This window comes from Paroedura picta, chromosome 3 (genome assembly GCF_049243985.1).
Source record: "Paroedura picta isolate Pp20150507F chromosome 3, Ppicta_v3.0, whole genome shotgun sequence".
Classification (NCBI taxonomy): Eukaryota; Metazoa; Chordata; class Lepidosauria; order Squamata; family Gekkonidae; genus Paroedura; species Paroedura picta.
In genome coordinates, this window is record NC_135371.1 from 89,566,915 (window position 1) to 89,587,768 (window position 20,854).

Sequence of the window (20,854 nt, forward strand, 5' to 3'; positions counted from 1 at the left end):
AATAAAATGTTATGTGCCCACATGCTTTTTTATGTGCACACATGCTTTTGAGTTCCCCGCCCTCAAAAGGAATCCTCTCACCCATGCCCTCAGACTCTCCTGTGTTGCTCTTGGAAACGCCTCCCTCCCCTCAGTCAGGGCCTGTCAGAGGCTCCTTCCCAGCAGGCCTGAAGGCCAGCTCTGTCAGTGTTCTGAGACAAAGTGAGGGCAGTTGGACATCACAGTTAGAACAGCCTTGGGGCGAAAAGGACTGGCATAGCCTATCCAAGCCTCTGTTTTCATCCCCTCGGCAGCCCTACCAATCTCCTCTCCCTGCAGTGGTCAGGGGCACACTGGCAGTGATGTCTCCAGATTGCCTCTGGCTAGGCTGGGTGGGTGGGCCCCACCGTCAGATCTTTGGTCCAATGATTGGGCCAATGTCCTGAGTGGGCATGATCTGTCTGAGGCAGTGCCCAATCAAGTGCATCCCGATTGGCCCCTGCCTCTGACAGGCCAATGATTGGGCCAATGTCCTGAGTGGGCATGATCTGTCTGAGGCAGTGCCCAATCAAGTGCATCCCGATTGGCCCCTGCCTCTGACAGGCCACACCCACTCTCCACCCACTTAGCCTTTAGCGAACAATATATAACAGTGCCGCCTGTTACAGATAATAAAATACAAAAATAAATATAGCAAATTATTGACTTGGTTAAGTGATTAATATAATAATGCTACTTTTATTATTCAGTTTTCATGTGAGGTACTGTCCTTCTGTACTATTTTGTCAAGGGTTAATAGGACTTCTGTTAAAAATTCTCTTACGTTTCCTCCTGTAGAATTTTTACATGTTCCAGTGCAAATCATGGACTGTGGACAAAAGAAATACCATATATTTGTTATGTTTGATTTAGACAATTTCTAAGCAGCTTCTCCAGTTTTGTAATGCAAACTTTTGAAGGTCTTCTGGTATAGTAAAGTTCAGTTGCCTCTTTTCAGCCTTTCATTTACCATTACCAATTTTTAATATACCAGTAACAATACCCCATCCAGGAATGGGAGATGTGCTTCCTGATCCTGCCCCCTTCTACCCAGCCAAAGGACCTCTGTCTTGGAGGGGTTGATTTTCACTGAGCACTCCAGCCACTGCTTATAAACATCTGGCACTCCAGCCACTGCTTCTAATGTATTGGGTGGGGGGGAGTCCGGCCAGCCGTCCATTAGGAAGAATAAATTCCTCCTGTCTACACTGAATTCAACTTCCATTTTGATGTTGGCCCTTTAAATTTTCCCATTGCAACATGCATGATTGATCTGCAGTGACTCTACCTTTTCCCCACGATATCCAGCTGTGGATATAAGCCTCAATATTTGAAAAATCACCGTCAGTAAGTGTGTAGATCTGCTTTTTGCAAATTAACTTCCTTCACCATCCAAAGCAGTCTTCTTTGATTGGCCAAGGAGTCAGCTCAAAGATGTCCTGGTTCCCGGTTGCAAGGCTTCCCTTAAATTGACTGCACTCCAGAAGCCCTAACTTCTCTCAACAGAGATTTGCCTCTTGAATTTATTTAACCTCCTCTGCTGTCTCCAATCCTCTTCTCCCCCCCCCCCCCCATTCAAGAAAAGAAAGAGATTCCTGCTGTGCTTGGCTCACCTCCCTGCTCTAAGCTTTCCCAATCAAGTGCAGAACACTTTCTGTTTCAATTGGGGAAAGGGGGGAATAGAGGAAGATCCAAGTTCAAATCAATCTGAATTCAGCAGGATCCACAATGAAAAAAACAAAGTAAGTCCAGAATCAGCCCTAGAATACCTTCACACCTAATCAAAATAATATCCATTGTTCAGAAGCTTACAGACTACCAAGAATTGGATTCAACGGGATAAGAATCACTGATCCTGCAACAACTCTAATATCATAACTAAAGTTACTATTCAGTTATTCAATTGGATTAATACCAGTAAGCCTGGTGAAATCTAGGAGCACTATGCATCAGGCAACACAGTTTTAATATTTGAAAAACTTTTGTAAACATATTAGTCATTAACTTACTTTACAATCTTTGATTATTTCTTCTTCTTTTGAACAGAGCATGAGAATTTCTTCAGAACACAAGGAGCTTGGTTGTGGAAACTTATCTCTAATAACATGGAATCCTTCATCAATGCATGGCCACGTACAATCTGTCTGGTAAACCTACAAAATATTTCAATAATATTATGAGTTTTATCCAGCCAACTGTAAGCAGAGTTTCTTTCACAGCATAAAAACTACTCCTTACCCTCACCTACAGCATACTCTTCAATGTCCCTCCCCCCCAAGGTTCAAGGGATATCTGTGAACAGGTCTTCTGCGAATAGCTCTTCCTCATGATGACTCACCCCTAGACTCATTAGCCAGGTGTTGGGAAGCAGTGATGAGCTGGCTCAAGCAGAGCTGTCTGAAGCTCAATCCTGAAAGATGGAGGTCCTGTGGTTTGGTAGGAAAGGGCCAGGTGAGGAAGTGTGACTGCCTAACTTGGACAGGGTGCAACTATCAGTTGCATACTCTGCCAAAAACCTGGGCATGATCTTTGATTCCTCCCTTACCATGGAGGAACAGACCGCAAAAGTAGCCCACCTATGCCAAGCCAAGCTAAGCTATTCACACTCTACCTGGCCCCAGAACTCCTAGTCACAGTGATCCAGGCAATGGTCACCTCTAGGCTGGATTTCTCGCTCTGTGTAGGCCTACCCCTATCCCTGACCCAGAAACTTCAACTGGTATAGAACACGACAGCCAGGGTTCTTATGGGAACACCTTGGAGAGCCCATGTTCAGCCTACACTCCAGCAACTGCTTTTACTACCAGTTGACTACTGGATCAGGCTTAAGGTTCTGGTAATTACCTTTAAAGCCATACGCGGGTGTGCATAAAGGAGCTCTTCCACCAGGCATTTGGCTAATAAGCCACTACCACGAACCAGAAGCCCCATAAACTTCACTAACAGAAAGCCAGACCACAGCGCAGTCAGAGCAATCTGTTGTTACTGTTATTGAGTTGTTGTAGCACACTATTGTTGTTATACTGTTGATGCAAGTTTCACTGTTAAATAACTTATATATTAAACTAGGGACAAAGCCCGTTGTCTCCAAGAATACAACGGGCGCTAGAGCTTGGCAGTGGGAAGAGGAAGGGGAGGAGTTGTCCAGTCTGTAATGGCATGGGGTTGTCATGTGGGAGGTTGTGGTGGCATGGTGGCAAATGAGGCCATGGGTGTGGAGATATGGGTGTCAAGAACCTGTGGTGTGGAATGTTCATTGATTGTGGGAGAGGACTGACCTTTGGGAATTGTGGCATAATGGTTACAGATGAGCTTTCCAGAGCCATGTCCTCAGATATGTGAAGGGAAAATCAGACTGGAGACTCTTCTTAGGGGAAGATTACATGGCAACCAATTCCCCCCCGTTCTGTGTCATTTCCCTTCTTGTGTGAATTAGGCCACATTCACCGAAATGCCCCTCTGCCCTAATACACATAGGGTAGTCACAGTACACAGGTGTCCACCCTGTTCCTTCTGTCTCCCATATTTTCACTGTTGGTAAAATGTTATGTGCCCACATGCTTCTTTCATGGTTGCTCCTTAGAAGAACGGATTTTTGTACCCTATTGCTTACTAACCAAAGGAGTCTCAAAGCGGTTGACAAACACCTTTTCCATTTGTCTCTCCACAATAGTCAACCTGTGAGGTATGTAGGGTTGTGAGAGATCTCAGAGAACTGGGAATGGGCCGCAGTGACCCAGCAGGCCTCAGGTGTCTCAAAGCATTTTCCAATCAACTCCCCATGAGGGAGGTGGGGTAGCGAGCCTCACAGGGAAGCTGGCAACCCTAAGAGGAAGACTGTCTTTGCACAGCAATCTTGACCTTAGTAAGGTTTTTAATACTGTCTTTTTATTTGCCAGGCCAAGGTTATTTGCCAGTTACTATTTCAGTTACGATGTGTCTCCAGACATTTACTTGTTCTCTATTTAGTTTCAGGCTGTAAATATTTATTTAGATCTTCCTGCACTATCCAGACTCACAGGACTGATGCTGGTCTGCCTGTCTGCGCCCCAGAATACAAACAGTTGCTGGTAAGGGCTGGCCATAACCCATAGGCCAGGAGGGACACTCCTGCACCACTCCCTACCAACTGCAGGCAAAAATGGCTCCTTTGAAGGCTGGACTCTGAGGCATTGTACGATTTTGAAGTCCCACCTCCAAACCTCCAGGAATATTTCCAACCCAGGGGTAGCCAACCTACAGGTGTGGCCTGGAGACCTCCTGGAATTACAGCTCACCTGCAGAGTATAAAGATCAGCTCCCCAGGCAGAAAGGGCTACTTTGGACAGGGTTGTGGTAGAGAAGAAACATTTAAGGCTTCCCACACAGGTTGTTGATGAATTGAACGACTTGAGGCCTACTGTTCAGGGTTGTTGTGCAGATGAAACAGGAGACAAAAGAGCCAGCTTCCTCTGCAGAATAACGCTGTGCAGTGGCCTCAAAACTGCAGAGAGTTGCAAAAAAGAAAGAGACATGGCTTGGCTGTGTCTAACCTCCGGGCAGAGCAGTATTTTAAGTGAGAAGGGGCTTTTCTGTGGCCTCCCTGTCAGGCAATTGTTTGGCGGAAGGGGAAAGTGTCCCCCCTCAAAAGGAAGGCCCTCAGACTCCCCTGCGTTGCTCTCAGAAAGGCCTCCCTCCCTTCAGGGCCTGTCAGAGGTTCCTTCACAGCAGGCCTGAAGGGAGGGAGGGAGGGAGTGCACTCTGCAGCCTCCTGCCAGCTCTGTCAGGGTTCTGAGGCAATTTGCAGTTGGACATGGCAGTTAGGACAGCCTTGGGGCGAAAAGGGCTGGCGCAGCCTGTCCAAGCCTCTGTTCTCATCCCCCTTGGCAGCCCTACTGACCTCCTCTCCCTTTGGTGGTCAGGAGCAGACTGGCAGCCAGACTGGGCTGGGTGAATGGAATTTTGGTCTGTCCTGGTGAGGGGCCAATAGGAAGCCACTTTGCGCGCCTCCCCATTGGCTGCTTGGCCCTGGATGGACACTCAGAGGGCCCAATCAGGAGCCGCTTCGCGGCTCCTGATTGGGCCCTCTGAGTTTTTATCCTGGACAGGGCCCGCCCTAACTCCTCCCCAGGTGGCCTTACTCTTTTATTTAATAGGACCCTGTCCTATTTAAAGATGTTTACTGTACTGTACTGTATGAATTGTAATGTAAACCGCCCTGAGCCAAAAGGGAGGGCAGTATATAAATATAATAAATAAATATAATAAATAAATAAATAAAAATATAAATATAAAATATAAATATAAAAATAAAATAAATAAATAAAAACATTGTTAGGCATGATTTGATGGTCTGCAATGGGAGGGAGAAATTGTGGAAAATTGCACACCTCCACTGCTAGCAGAAGAGCCTAATGGAAAACTTATCATTGTATAAAAGTGTTTATCTAAAAATATTTGTTTTAGTTTATTTATTTACATTTATATACCACCCTCCCTTGTGGCTCAGGTCGGTATACAGAGAACATGAATTGTGTACCAATTACATAAATGTAGATGCAAAAATTCATATGAACAAGAAACAACACAGATATCTAATCCTTTAATTTTATTACCAACTGACTTAAAATTTACATTAATATAAAATATATTACTATCTGACAAATTTGGCATATTCCTCATGATAGTAAATTAGCCCGTTTTTATTAAATGACCTTCTGTGATTCTTTGTTTTCTAGGCAAACATGCCACTGACCATCTAGTGCTCATTACATTTTGAAGAACACTAATCTTTGCATGTAGAGCCTCTTGTGACACAGAGTGGTAAGGCAGCAGACATGCAGTCTGAAAGAGCTGCCCATGAGGCTGGGAGTTCAATCCCAGCAGCTGGCTCAAGGTTGACTCAGCCTTCCATCCTTCCGAGGTCGGTAAAATGAGTACCCAGCTTCCTGGGGGGTAAACGGTAATGACTGGGGAAGGCACTGGCAAACCACCCCGTATTGAGTCTGCCATGAAAACTCTAGAGGGCATCACCCCAAGGGTCAGACATGACCCGGTGCTTGCACCGGGGATACCTTTACCTTTACCTCTTTGCATGTATATTTAACAATTCTGTGAATGACAAAAGTATGAATAGAACTGACCTTTTCAACTCTTTATAGCAAAAGGAGTATTTCTTAAAAATGAAAAGTATTATCTTACCCAGTTAATAGGGAGATGTATATGTGCCTAAAAAAAAAGAGCAACAGATGTCAGTATTGCTCTCAGAATAGTTTGTACAAAACTTAAAAGTAGATTTTGAAGCAAGTTAATTCACTTACATATTCTCCAGCCATGCAGAGTTCGATTTCATTAGACTAAAAGGAGAAAATGGGAACAATTTTGTAATTTATCATTTTATAGTTTGAAGACATTAAAAAAATGGTAGACAGCAAGAGTTTTATGGATATGCTTACTTGGTTAAATTCAATTATCTTTTCCTTAAAGTCGCCAACAGGGCATCTTCCCATGACCTCTATTAAAAAGAGACTACAGAATGCCATATAGAACAACACTGATATGTAGGTTTGAGTGCTACTCAAGCAAATCATGTCAAAATAGTTAGAATAACTCCCTGAAATTTAAATATGCATAAAAACTGTTTTTCTGTTGATTGGTCACAGAACTGATACGAAAAACCCACTATTTTCACCCCTTTGAGGGTTAGATGATATTTTAGCAAAATTTAACTTGGGACTAAATCCTCTTTTCTTTTACATTGTGGGAAATTCAAAGACCTTTTATCAAAGTGAATAATTTGACCATCCTTGGATAAAATCACAGTAGGGAACACTAGATTTATAAATATCTGTGAAAGCAGGAGGATTTCTAGACTTGACAGATTCCTCTTGAATACTGAGAGAACTTTGCTCCTGCAGCTGCCTTCGAAAGGTGTGACTTTTGCTATGATTCTAACATGTACATCATAATATTATGGGATTCCGTGAGGAATGTGGGTGTACCCTTTATACTCTAACACTTAATTCCACTTGGAAGAACTGAGTTCTTTGAATCTGAGTGATTCTTGAACTTGTAAGTGTTGTCTTGAAGAATATGGATCAGATTTCAGTGCTAAACCTTGATTGATCTTTACCAGCATGAACATTAATTTGAGATCAAAGTTCTATCCGAAAAAATGCAGAGTTCTGCAATGTGTATTGTTTGTAGTTCCACCTTAATTCCTTTTTAGTCTTTCACCCTTTGTGTTATGTTTCATATTAGTATTTGGTTAATATAGCAAAGTTTTGCTCAGTCATAGAAGTGTGATAAACGAGTACAGTAAATAAATCTCCCAAGAAGTATATTGCAAAAAAGGCAAACTTACATTTATTCAAGTAGATCCAGTTCACATTCAAGTTGCAGTCAAAAGTAGCCTAATCTAAAGAGTACTTTACATATCACAAATGGCCAGCTTGTCTGGCATCATGTATGAGGGAGTATGAGGGAAATGTCTGTACAGGACAGACCTCCAGGGGCATATGTCTGAACCCTTATTGCCCTCTGCCTTCTCACAATATGTCATCCCCTTCAGTAAGGTGAGAAAAAAAGAAAAGGTAGAAATGTTATAAGGCCTGGGATGAAAATAAGAAATGGAAATGAGTTTTAGATTTTCTTTAGAGTAACTCCAATTTCTGATTCCATAAGATCCTTGGCAGGAAGTTGGAGTCAGAAAGCTGACTTCTTATTAGCCTTTGGTGGCTGAGAGCTCCCTTCTGATTGGGGCTAAACTACCAGCGCTGAGGGCCCTCTTGATTGGGGCTAAAAGATCCTGGCTGAGGGCCATGACTTACTCATGAATAAATAAAGAGCAGAGGCCATGACTTACTCATCAGTAAACATTCCCAGGGTAGAGGCTTTTTGTTGCTGTCTGCATGCAATTTGACCTGATTGGCCCTCATTTGCATTGTGCGATTTGAACTGATTTCCCCTCATTGGCAGAGTGCTCTCTTCCTATTGATGGCTTACACCCAGGGAGGGCCAATCAGGTAGGGAGTTCAACTTTATAACGTTTGGTGATAGTGATAGCCCAAGAAGTACATTTGCTGCTGGTATGCGTGGCATTTCCTGCTACAACAGCCTTTCTTGGATGCTCCATTACTAGCTTCTCTGTAGAACTATATCACACAAGTAATTACTTGCAGCTGTAGTCAACCTCTCTTCAGTGACCATGCTGGGGGTGGGCGGGCTGTTGTTTGACAGTTTATCAGGCTGGCAAAGCAGAGTGGTCTTCCCTGTGTCACTTTTCATTGGCTCAGCAGCTGTCTGAAATGTTTTGAAAATGTTTTTCAAAAGGACTATTTAAAAGAGTTGGTGAACCGACTGCAGTGAAAACCAGTACATGCATAATAGCCTATTAGGTCACCAACCATAGTGGGGGGCTTTTTCATCACAGTTCTCACCCCAGTGTTTTGCAAAAGGCACCTAGTAAAAAAGTTCCATTTGAAGCAAGACTTATTATTTAGGTTCTCTGCTTGTGTCTTCTATAGATCATTAATCTGCATCCCCATCTGTTTAATGATATTGGCAGAAGAATACCTCATTTACTTTGTTTTCCATTTGAGGGGACTACTGCTGTTACAATATGACAGTGGGAATACTGCCCAATGCTAGCAATAGTCTAGGAACAATGAACAGAGATTAAATGGTGACCACAACAAGTGGTTCAGGACTGCAAAAACTGAAGGCACAATGGCTGGACTCATAGAACAAGCAGCAGTTTAACAAGCTGAAAAGCTTCTTGACCAGACTTGAACCATGATTACTGAGGAGACCCAATCAGGAACTTGTTGTCTTGCATCTAATCACGGGAATTGAGCAAGGATAGTTTGCTTGGTGATCAAGTTTATGTCAAAATCTGTACCCATGATTGAAATCATCTACTTTTTTTTTTTTTTAATTTCTGAGGCAACTCTGAGCCAATACAGTCTTCTGCCTTCCAGGGACAGTCAGAACTGACTCAATTACAAGTCAAAACATTCAATCACATATTTACAGAGTTTCGTATGTTGTTAAAAAAGGTACATTTTATTTCAGAAAAAATACATTACTTTATAGGAAAACAGTATATAAATATTTTAACAGGGGGTTGCAAAATCCAAAGGTAATACCAATGGCTTACTGTGTCTAATCACATTTTGAAATATAAACTGTGCAATAAAATTTATTTAGGTCAGTACCTGAGCAATAAATGATAGTACACATACAGATTGCAGATTAATTTTGTGGTTGATTTCCTTTACATTTTATTTTTACTGTTGCTATTAATACTTAGCACTTTATATTGTCATTCTTGTTTTTGTACGTCAGTGGAAAGGTCATGGCTCAATGGTGCATATTTTGCATATAGAAAGTCCCAGGTATCCTTCTCTTAGGAGCTCCCAGTGTAGGATGCTAGACAACAGTCTCTGAGAAAGACCCTTCTCTGTCCAAAATTCTGGCGAACTGGTACTGTTTAAAAATCATTTTTATCATTTTTAACATGAGATTTTTAAAAAGAGATATTTGTTTTCTATTTGTGCTCTGTTGTGCTAGGGGTTTGTAATTTTATGTGTTTTAATGCTTAAAACATTTTTTGTATATTCTCTCTCTGATATGTGTAACCCTTTTTAGTTTAATCGTGCATACAATGTGTTGCACAACATTTTGGATTCTGTGTATACTAGGAACAAAGGCACCAATTTCAAGCAATATTGACTCATCTGCCATGATTTTATAATTCAGAACTTTCTACAATTTTATTTAAATAACACTCTAACATTCCAAATCTCATAGAATGTAGTACATTTTAAGAAAGACCTTTCATTCTACTAAGTATATAGTTAATGTTTTATAACCATAATAATTCTGCCTATCCCTTTTTTTTTGGGTGGGTGGATGTTTAAAGATACACAAAAAGAACTAAAATATGCAAAATAAGGGCCATTCCACACCTAGAAAATGAAGTGAAAGGGTTACCTCATGCAGACCCTTTTTTTGACGTTTTACACAATGCCAGCATCCAGTGTTCCAGCAACAAACTGGCTGCTACATCCTCCATTTTAAAGTGCTAGCTGGGGAATCCACAAAATAGGATTCCCCCAGCCTTGTAGCACAAGCAGGAGGAAGGCAACCAGCAGCCAACTAGTGAAAAACTGTGTGTAACCAAAGTGGCCAGAAGGAGCGTGATCTCCATCTCCAGCGCCCACCCTTGTGCCCGCCTCCCTTTCCCTTCTCCCTGGAACAGGGCTTAAAAAAAAAATTGTAGTAAGCTGCCTGGAGCAATGAATATGCGTTGTTTAAGTGAGGCAGAGAAAAATTCTGCCCACCAATTGCCGCACAAAGCATGCCTCTCACCCCCCCCCCCAAATCAGGGGGGAAATTACTTTTATGGATCGTCAATAATTCCAAAACGGGCTGGCATTAAAATATGCACTATGCATCCATGATTAGATGCATAGGCATAGCAACTGAGAATTTCTACTTTAAAAAAATTGCTTTCCCTTTAAAGCTAGGAGAAAGCTGATTGGCTGGCTGCCATGATTGACAGGCAGGGGGAGACTCACTGGTGCATTGTCCAGTACATTGCTAGTCCCTCTCCGCAGCTATTTTAATCAGCTGTGCGGAGTGCCTGGAAGCTTAGGAAAGCGGGAGAAGAATGTGAGAGAGCGAGGAGGTGAGAAATTAGGGGGGGGGCAATTTTTAATAGCATTAAGCAATTGCGCTGGCTTAACACAATTTTTTTTAGCGGTGCAAAATGGCCCTAGGTAAAACATAAACATGCATAAAGAAGTAACAAAAAACTATAGGTGGATGGATCCAAAGTTGTCTTCTACCCACAGAAGGGGGTTATGTAGGTGGAAGAACTTTTCTCACTGATTCTCCAGTGGCATAGCCCAGTATCGAACCCATGCAATTTCTGAAGGTTTTCTTTAATAGCACCAGTTTGGAGAGTACAGTAGGCTGCAGTAGAAAGCCATAGACTGGAAAGATCCATTATGTGAGCTAGGACATTCTTGCATTCCTTTGAATCCAACCCCATAATAGTCACTAGTTTATTGTTAAATATAAATTATGTCTTACTATATGTATAATAAATAATACTACTTCCATTATTTCATTATTCCATTATTTTTCTCCCTTTCTATTTTCTGAATGGTTGTTAAAACCTCGCTTAAAAAATGTGTTAAGTTGTTGTTAATGATTGTTCTGTTAATGCAACTTCTTGGACTTCCTGGACAAAGTATTGGCTGTGGAAGAAAGAAAAGTAATAATTTATGTTTCATAAAGCAAACTTAGATGAATGGTCCATTGCCATGGTTCTCAGACATATCCTGGAAATTTGTATTAATTTTTTTCAAATTATTCACTCTAAAGTGCTCCCCTTCTCACTTGCTGTTGGCCCCCTTTTTGAAATGAGTGTGTGTGTGTATGTATGTGTGTGTGTGTGTGTGTGTGTGTGTATATATATAATTATTATTATTTAGATTTATTTCCCGCCACTCCCCGTAGGCTCGTGGCGGGTCACAATAGTCCTATCCCCATTAAAATACCCATTAAAAGACTTTAAAAACAACATGGCGGAAGCTCTCATTATTCCTATCCCCTGCTATCAGAGCAGCATATATCTATCTATCTATCTATCTATCTATCTATCTATCTATCTATCTATCTATCTATCTATCTATCTATCTATCTATCTATCTATCTATCTATCTATCTATCTAGATAGATAGATAGATAGATAGATAGATAGATAGATAGATAGATAGATAGATAGATAGATAGATAGATAGATAGATAGATAGATAGATAGATAGATAGATAGATAGAGATATAGAGATATAGAGATATAGAGATATAGAGATATAGATATAGATATAGATATAGATATAGATATAGATATAGATATAGATATAGATATAGATATAGATATCCTAAGTATAAGTTTTGAATAGTCTCAGAGAGTAGTGATTCTAGGGATATGATACAAAACGCCCTGATGCAGATTTTAATTAATCTCACCCACTTATTAGAAGGGATATTATACCAGACAGAGAAAGATATTTTTTTTGTTAATAACCTCCAGATACAGTCTGGCTGAACACTGGTAGGGAGGAGCCTCGAAAGACTTTCAGAAATGTTCAAGAGATATATAAATCAATCTGGTGGGAAAGGCTGAGGTTTGGGGAGAGTAAGGAGATCAGTGAGAATGTGATGGTACAGAGCCATTTTTTTTCCTGGGGGACCAATCTGTTGTCTGGAAATCAGTTGTCATTCTGGGAGATCTCCAGGTTTCAATAGGAGGCTGTGAGCCATTAGCCAGTTCCACTATCTTCCCTGAATCAGAGAATTACTGCTCCCATTGGTAAAGTATAAGGGATAGGGTTGTCAGGACCGTCAGTGTTGTGTTTGTGGCCAGGCTAACAATCCAACAGAGCAGTGGTCCCCAACCTTTTTATCACCAGGGACCCGTCAACACTTGACAATTTTACTGAGGCCCGGGGGGGGGGTAGTCTTTTGCCGAGGGACGTCGTCCCCACCGCCTGAGCCCCTGCTCCACTTGCTTTCCTGCCGCCTGCTGGGGGGCACTGCCAGCAGCAGCTGCACAGTGCTAGGCCAAGGGGGATCTCCAGCCATGGTGGCCGCTGGAGAGCACCAAAGGTGAGCCGGCGGCAGAGTGGCAGGGCAGCCCCTGAAGCAGGAGTCAGGGAGGAGGACAAGGAGGATCTGTGGCCCGGTACCGACTGATCTACGGACCGGTCCCGGTCCCCGGACCGGGGGTTGGGGACCACTGCAACAGAGGACCAAGCACATGTTCTAAGGTAGGATCAGTCACTGATGGATTCTAACCATTGCGCTCCAAGGATCCTTGCTGTAGGATCCAATCAGTTTGAATCAATCAGTAGGATCTGGCCAATGGTGCGAGGCCACGGCTGATCCCTTTATCCTGTATCCTTAACACTATTTCGCTCCCTTATATATTTGGGAAACAGCCTCCTGGGAGGAGACTGTCCAGGGCCCTGTCTGTCCAGGTTCACCCTGATTGGCTCAACCCCTCCAGCTCCACCCCTCCCTTCTGGCTTGCTAGAAGCCTTGTGGCTGCGGCCTCCATTTCCGCCCACGAGCAGAGAGGCAGCAACAGGGCTTTGCAGTCTTCAGGTATGCTTCTGCTGGGAGGGAGGGGAACTTCCCACTCCCTTTAGCCTGGGAAGGGCTCACGCCGCAGCGAGAGCACTTGCCGGGCCAAAGGAAGCCTCCCGCGGAAGCACTGCCACTGGGGGGGGGCTTTCCACTCCCTTTAGCCCGCTATGCGGGCCAAAGGGAGCTGTGGCCACCCTCTCATGCCCTCCTGCCTGCTACCCCTTTCAAAGCTCATATGCACGGCTACTATTAATTCTGAAGTACACAGTTTGGACCTATGAACTTAAAATTAAATTAAACAAGGCTTTCTGACCCATGGGATTATATAGAACATCTAGAACAAATGAAAAGGACCTGGATGTGAAGAGCAAGGGGACAAGGGAGAGGAATGCTAGTACTGTGAAGGCACAAAAGCACAGATACAATCTGCCTTTGCTGCTTTTAGAATCCCAGGATGCACCTAGCTTCTGGGCTGAATGCAGTCAGTTTACAGATCCCAAACCACTTATATTTGTGCAAGCAAATCTTCAAAGCACTCAGAAACAGAGGCTCCACTTGGCAGAAAAAACAGACACTTTGAGAAGATAAGCTCAAATGTCAACTGGAGTTTTGGAAATAATAGCACCTGTGATGGGTGCTCTTAGAGCTATTTGTCCTTTGGGCTATATGTCAATAGTCTATACAAAAACTGAAATGCATACATTACATTTATAATATAACTTACTTGGCACATTCTCCTTACTTTAGCTGCTCTTGAAGTGATGGATATGATGTGTGTAGCGCACGTGAAATTTGACAGTGAAAATTCTTTTTTAATAACTTTAAATCCTTCATCAATGCATGGCCATTCACACTCTTCTGATGCCTTTACCCAGATAATAATGGCAGGTAAAAATAAAAGCACATTATACAGTGCAGAGCATAAAATGGATACTATTTAGCAGTTTTTATGTCTTGTTGATTCTATATTGATAATGATTTAATTGAAGTTGCTCACTCAGTGAAGACCTGGCATAAAAATTTGTCTGTCCATCCACCTGTCTGTCTGTTTCTGCATTAGGAGATGTACTTTGTTTTGGCCTTGCTTTGGATTTCCTTTGGATGCTGTGAGTTAACTCTTGCCTTTCTGCATTTGGGCTTTCCTCCCCTTATTTCCCAGGATGAAATTCATGATATGCTTTCCACAATGAGTCCAATGGAGGTAGCCTCCCATCATGCTTTGCCCACTTTCCCTTTTCCTGCTTTCACCTTTGCTTTCATTGTGCCCTTTAATCCCACCATTCTGTGCCTATGATCGCCTCCCCCCCACTCCCCAAATAATGTAATTTTAAAAACACACATACAAAATACCCCTGGGTTATAATGATGCTGTGCAAGACTGCTTTAAAAAAAATGGAAACAGTGTTGTAATATGATCATCCCTTTAAAAAAAGCAGATTTCTTTCAGAATGGAGGGAGGAAGTTGGAGGGAGGAGGGAGGGAGGATGGTGATGAGGAAAGGAGCATGCCCAAATGACTCAACATGGTAGGTGCAGAGAAAAACCCAAATGCATACATTTCTGCACTAAACAACCCTGAATTAGTCCTGTTAGACCCTGCTTGAAAAGATGAAACTGGCCTTTCTGTGGATTCCTTTATTACAGGGCAAGTGAGGGGGCAATTTGCATCTGCCCCCGAATAAGTGGATTGCAGTGTGGAAATGGACGAAAAGGCTGACCCTTTAAAAATGCATATTTGAACAATATTGCTACTGCAGAAACTTTATAATTATCTCACTGTTGTAATACTTGTATATATTTCATATATATTTTTGTATCATAATAAAAGCCTTTTAAAATGGTTAAATCAGGAAAATAAGCATAATGATTTTGCACCTTTCTGTTATCATTTTGGTTACTATTAACATATTTTAAAGTGCAGATTCCCAGTCCGGAATTACATAAATATAACTATCAGCCCCAAATTGTAAACAGACAAAATATATAGATGTGTCAGTTTGGAATGTCTAATACCATATAAATAAAATCATGCACATATCTTAAAGGTAAAGGTAAAGGTATCCCCTGTGCAAGCACCGAGTCATGTCTGACCCTTGGGGTGACGCCCTCTAGCGTTTTCATGGCAGACTCAATACGGGGTGGTTTGCCAGTGCCTTCCCCAGTCATTACCGTTTACCCCCCAGCAGCAAGCTGGGTACTCATTTTACCGACCTCGGAAGGATGGAAGGCTGAGTCAACCTTGAGCCGGCTGCTGGGATTGAACTCCCAGCCTCATGGGCAAAGCTTTCAGACAGCTGCCTTACCATTCTGCGCCACAAGAGGCTCATTGCGCCACAAGAGGCTCATGCACATATCTTAGCAGGCTCTAAATATCATTTAAAAAATCATAACATTTAAAAACAGTAACTTAAATACATTTTAACAAATTCAGATAATCCTTTTCTCTCCATCATCATGCTTTTATGCTTGCTAAATTAAACATCTTCCCCTCAGCTGTTCTATCACGCAGATATAGCAATGTACCAATTGGGAGCAGATTTTGTAAATTTTGCCAATTAGAGCCTGACTCAGTGCCACATATTTTACTTTATTGCCCATTGCATTCTATGCTTAGACAATGACTTATTGTTCCTATCACGGTGGACTTTTCTGGCCCTATGGACAGAATCATTAGACATTTGTTAGCTGATAGGTCTGCAGAAATAACGGAACTGATGGCCGAATTCTTGGCTACTGTGATACAAAGGGGCAGTCGGCTAGGCAAGAATCAGTTCTAGACCAGGGGCATTTACAGTTGGTGGAAATTAATGATTGCTGGGCATTCTGGAAGAATCTATTGTTGGTTGCTGCTTATTTTATTTCTCTTATTTGTTTTATTTAGACTATGTAATTTTTATCAATTAATTATGAATTACCCCTATTTTCATGATGTTTTTATATGCCAATAAAGGTTTTTTGAAATTTGATAATCTTTTTCTATTGGGCAGAGCTCTTCAAAGCATGTGACAGTACAGATTTCCTTTGTCATTTCTAGTCACCATCAAAACTTTGAGTGTGGAGGGGCTATGGTAAAACATCTTCTGGGCATGCAGAAGGTCCCAGGTTCACCCCCCCCCCCAACATCGCTGGATAAAGGACCAGGCAGTAGGTGATGTGAAAGACCTCCACCTTAGACCTAAGAGAGCTGCCACCAGTCTTGAGTAGACAGTACTGGCCTTGATAGACCAATGGTCTGGTTCAGTGAAAGGCAACTTCGTTTGACCAGCAAATATTGAATTAGACTTTTCCTGATATGATTTTCAATTATTTAGAAAGTCCTTCAGTGATGTGTGTCTTCATGGATAAATGTATTAAGAACCCAACTGTTCATATCTCTTTCATTAAAAAAAAAACAATTAAATATAAGGCTGCCAGCCTTTAGGCAGGCTGGAGTTCTCTAGGAATTACAATATCTCCAGGCTCCAGAGATCAGTTCCCCAGAAGGAAACAGAAGCTTCCAAAAACATACTTGATGCACCCACATTCCCACTGAGCTCCTACCCCTTCCCTAAAACCCAGCCTCCCCCAGCAGTGCCCCCAAATCTGCAATTTGTCTAGGAGTTGACAACCATACCTCTACGGCTGAAATCCTGTGCATAATGACTCGAACCATTTAACTCAATGAGACATTTTCTCCCAAAACTGAAATTTCAGTCACTTGATGTCTGGATATCTGTACATATTGCCTGGAACATTCTCACTGACTGCAGAATTTCTGGTTGATAAACCATATGTTTCAAAATATAGCTTATGTTATATAAGAGTAAGTATGGGCATCTCATCGCTTGGTCACTTTTGGTACCAAAGATTTTAAAAATCTCATTCTGGAGTGTTTGTCAGTATCCTGGATGTCTCAGTTTCTTCTCGAAAAATTTAGACACAAAAGTAAATTTGAACAGGATTATTCTTGAAAGTCCTACTTAATAATACCCCCCTCGTTTAGAATGTTTTCAGATCTCTTTATTTTTATTCCCACCTGTTACTTTTATGGGGGGAAGGGTAATAATGATGTTCAGCATCTGAAGTACAGAAATGCTCAAGCTTCTGTTCATTGCCAGCTGGGTAGAAGAGAAAGTTTATGAAATTGGATCCATTTACCACCTTGTGTTGCTATCCTCTAAACTCATGTAGAGCAGATGCAACCTATTTTAAAAATAGGTAGCTAAGGTGTAGATTGTCTGTACTCTTGCATTTTAAACTGTTTATATAAAATATTATTTTCAAAGAACCCTGAGTGCGAATCCATCATTGCCTACAGATTAACAACTGCATCTTTACCAACAAATTGACAGCATTTAGATAAGAAAGATGTTAATTTAGCAGAGACAAAATTTGCCTTTGCATGCATGCTTAAAACACTGAATAATAAAATGATGACATAAAATGGACATAATAAAATGATGACATTTGACCTGTGCCTGTATTTTTAAATATCTGCAATATTATCTTACCCATCCAGTTGGAAGACGTAAATGTGCCTGAAAAAGAAAAGAAACAGAAGATAAGCTGTTTCTATGAAACGGAGTGTTATTAACACAAGTTTGGAGAAAGTTAGTACACTTACATATTCTCCAGTGATGCAGGGTTTGATGTCATTCAACTAAAATGATAGCATTGAAATAATTTTGTAATTATCAGCACCTTATGGATTTTAAGCAATTTAAAAAAATAAGTAAGTAGTGGTACCATGACTGTACTTACTGAGATAAAGTGTTTGATTATTTCTCTAAACTCATTGTAGTAGCATTCTCCCATTACATGTACGAGGATCAAACTGTAGAACACTACATAGGACAGCATGGTTGTAAAGTGCACCTCCTACACAAGCTGATGCTGGCTAAAGTACTGAAATAAGTCCTTTACATTTATACCCAAATAAAAGTTTTCATTACCGGTAGTAGGGAAAATCTGATCACATAACTGCTACCAAATGCCGACTATTTCCATCCGTTTAAGGGTTAGAATACGTTGTCATGGAACTTAACATAGGACTGAGTCATCTGCATTTTGATTTTTCCTTGTCATTGCAGGAAATTTAGAAATCCCCCCCTCCAAAAAAAAAAAGTGATTGAGCTATTCTTGAATAAACTCACCAAGGGAAACAATAGATAAATTTCTATAGAAATTCGGTGATTTTCCTAGACTTAGTGGACTCTCCATGAATACTACGAGATGCTTCCACATGAAATGACTTTTTAAAGAGATGACTCTCCCCTTGATGCCAACATGTAAATCACAATATCAAAGGATTTCATTATATTCTGACAAGCTTTATATTCTGGCAATTATTTCCACTTGGAAGAACCAAGCTGTTGAGGCTAAATGATTCTGTAGCTTGCAAGCTATGCCTTGAAGAACCGCCCTGAGCCTTCGGGGAGGGCGGTATATAAATCTAAAAAATAAATAAAATAATAAAGAACTTGGATGAGTTTTCAGTTTTGAAACCTGATTGATCTATACTGGGGTGAAACTTGATTTGAGATCAATATTGGACTTGTAAAGATGCAGAATGCTTAGCCAAATTCAATGAATGATGAGTTTTTCTATAAATAAACCCACAAGTTGGTTAGAAAGCAGGTTTCCCTTCACTTTGGAAGCTTCTATTATTTAGTTGTCCCTTGATTTCATACAGTAATGTTTTTGTGTGACATCTCAAATCTCAAAAGTTATTGGCGATTAGCCGAAAAGCCCATTGCAATCAGGAATGCAATGGGAGCTAGTGGGCAGCAATTGGTAGAGCAAGCTAGGGGGGGGCACAAACTGGAGGTGACATTGGCGTCGGCAGCGAGGTCGTTGGTGGCCAGGCCGCTGGGAAGGTGGGCAAGGGGCGACAGGCGCATGGAGGGCCGGCGACCAGCATAGAGGGCAGCAGCTGGGCAGTTGCGGGGGTGGTGGCGCATCCTTGTGGCGCAGTAAGTGCCAGGAGCATGGCACTGGCGGTGAGGGCCATCAGGAAGGCCTGGTCCAACAGCAGGTGGGCAGAGGTTGGCGCGGCTCCGCAGGTGGGAAGGGCTCTGTCAAGGTAGAGGTATGCAGGCGTGGGGCTGCGGAGCGCTGCCAGCAAGAAGATGTGTGTGGAGTGGACGGGCAGAGGGACATGGGGCACCAATGGTGGGCACGGCTGTTGGGAGCGGCCGCCTTAGCGGCGGGTGGGCAAAGGGCCATGCAGCACCCCGCAGCCTAGAAGGAGGCGAGTCGGCCAAGTGGAGGCTTCCGTGGCCAGGAGGCTTGCTGAGTGGCACCATGCGGCTGGGGGAGGCAGGCCCTGTAGGGGTGGTCCCAATCCGGAGAAATCCAGCTTCGCTGGGCGCTTCCGGATTGCCCCCCGCTGCCAGTGGCTGCCTTTGGATTCTGAAGGCCGGTCAGACCTGGATAGCAGAGCGTAGACGGGGACCGTGCCACCCAGATGGCTCTTTCAACTTTATTTAAGAGCCCAGTGATAAAGATATAGCACATGCTGAATGGAGAGTTTTTGGAAAATGACTTGAAGTTAAAGTCCATTCATTCCTGCTCTTTTGGTTTTGTGTAATGGAATTTGTATCATTATGTAAGGATTAGGATTTCAGGTTTTTTTCAGGGAAGCTTCTCAAAAACCTCAAAGGAGCCCTATTTTGCCTCCAAGTTGCCCAGTATGCTAATACTATGTATTACTACACAATTGAAGAGGTGACCCCTTTACTAAAGAGCTGTTGCTGTGATATCCTGTACCTGTACTGGTGACATTATATGATGTTATATTAAGACTATAATTGCAGCCACTGAAGAAGCACTAGATAGCAGGATTGAATACCTGGGACCCTGTTCTGGTTGCAAAATTATTCAGAATTGCATATAATAAATTTCAAGAAGACACAACTTTTTGCATTTTTGTTTCGTTTGCTTTGGGTGTATTTCTACAAGAAATCAACAGTGTTTCTTCATTGTTGTTGTTAGGTGCTAAGTTGTGTCCGACCCATCGCGACCCCATGGACAATGATCCTCCAGGCCTTCCTGTCCTCTACCATTCCCCGGAGTCCATTTAAGTTTTCACCGACTGCTTCAGTGACTCCAACCAGCCACCTCATTCTCTGTCATCCCCTTCTTCTTTTGCCCTCAGTCATTCCTAGCATTAGGGTCTTCTCCAGGGAATCCATCCTTCTCATGAGATGCCCAAAGTATTGGAGTTTCATCTTCAGGATCTGGCCTTCTAAAGAGCAGCCAGGGCTGATCTCTAGGTCTGACCGGTTTGTTCGCCTTGCAGTCCAAGGGACTCGCAAGAGTCTGCTCCAGCACCAGAGTTCAGAAGCCTCAATTCTTTGATGCTCGGCCTTCCTTATGGTCCAACTTTCGCAGCCATACATTGCAACTGGGAAGACCATAGCCTTGACTAGATGCACTTTTGTTGGCAGGATGATGCCTCTGCTTTTTAGGATGTTGTCTAGATTTGCCATAGTTTTCCTCCCCAGGAGCAAGCGTCTTTTAATTTCTTTGCCGCAGTCCCCATCTGCAGTGATCTTGGAGCCCAGGAAAATAAAATCTGTCACTACCTCCATTTCTTCCCCATCTATTTGTCAGGAATTGAGAGGGCCGGATGCCATTAACTTTGTTTTCTTGATGTTGAGTTTCAAGCCAACTTTTGCACTCTCCTCCTTCACCCACATCAACAGGCTCTTTAGTTCCTT

General features: G+C 42.3%; 1 protein-coding gene across 1 annotated transcript; it reads right to left on the bottom strand.

The window, feature by feature from the left end:
- Positions 1-689: 689 nt before the first annotated feature.
- Positions 690-6,936, bottom strand: LOC143831220 (uncharacterized). The gene is made up of 5 exons (XM_077324282.1): positions 6,453-6,936; positions 6,318-6,353; positions 6,199-6,225; positions 2,028-2,171; positions 690-847 (listed from the first exon to the last, which is right to left on the bottom strand). The coding sequence occupies exons 1-5, from the start codon at positions 6,585-6,587 to the stop codon at positions 725-727; spliced, it is 465 nt and encodes a 154-aa protein (XP_077180397.1). The 5' UTR covers positions 6,588-6,936; the 3' UTR covers positions 690-724.
- Positions 6,937-20,854: the final 13,918 nt, after the last annotated feature.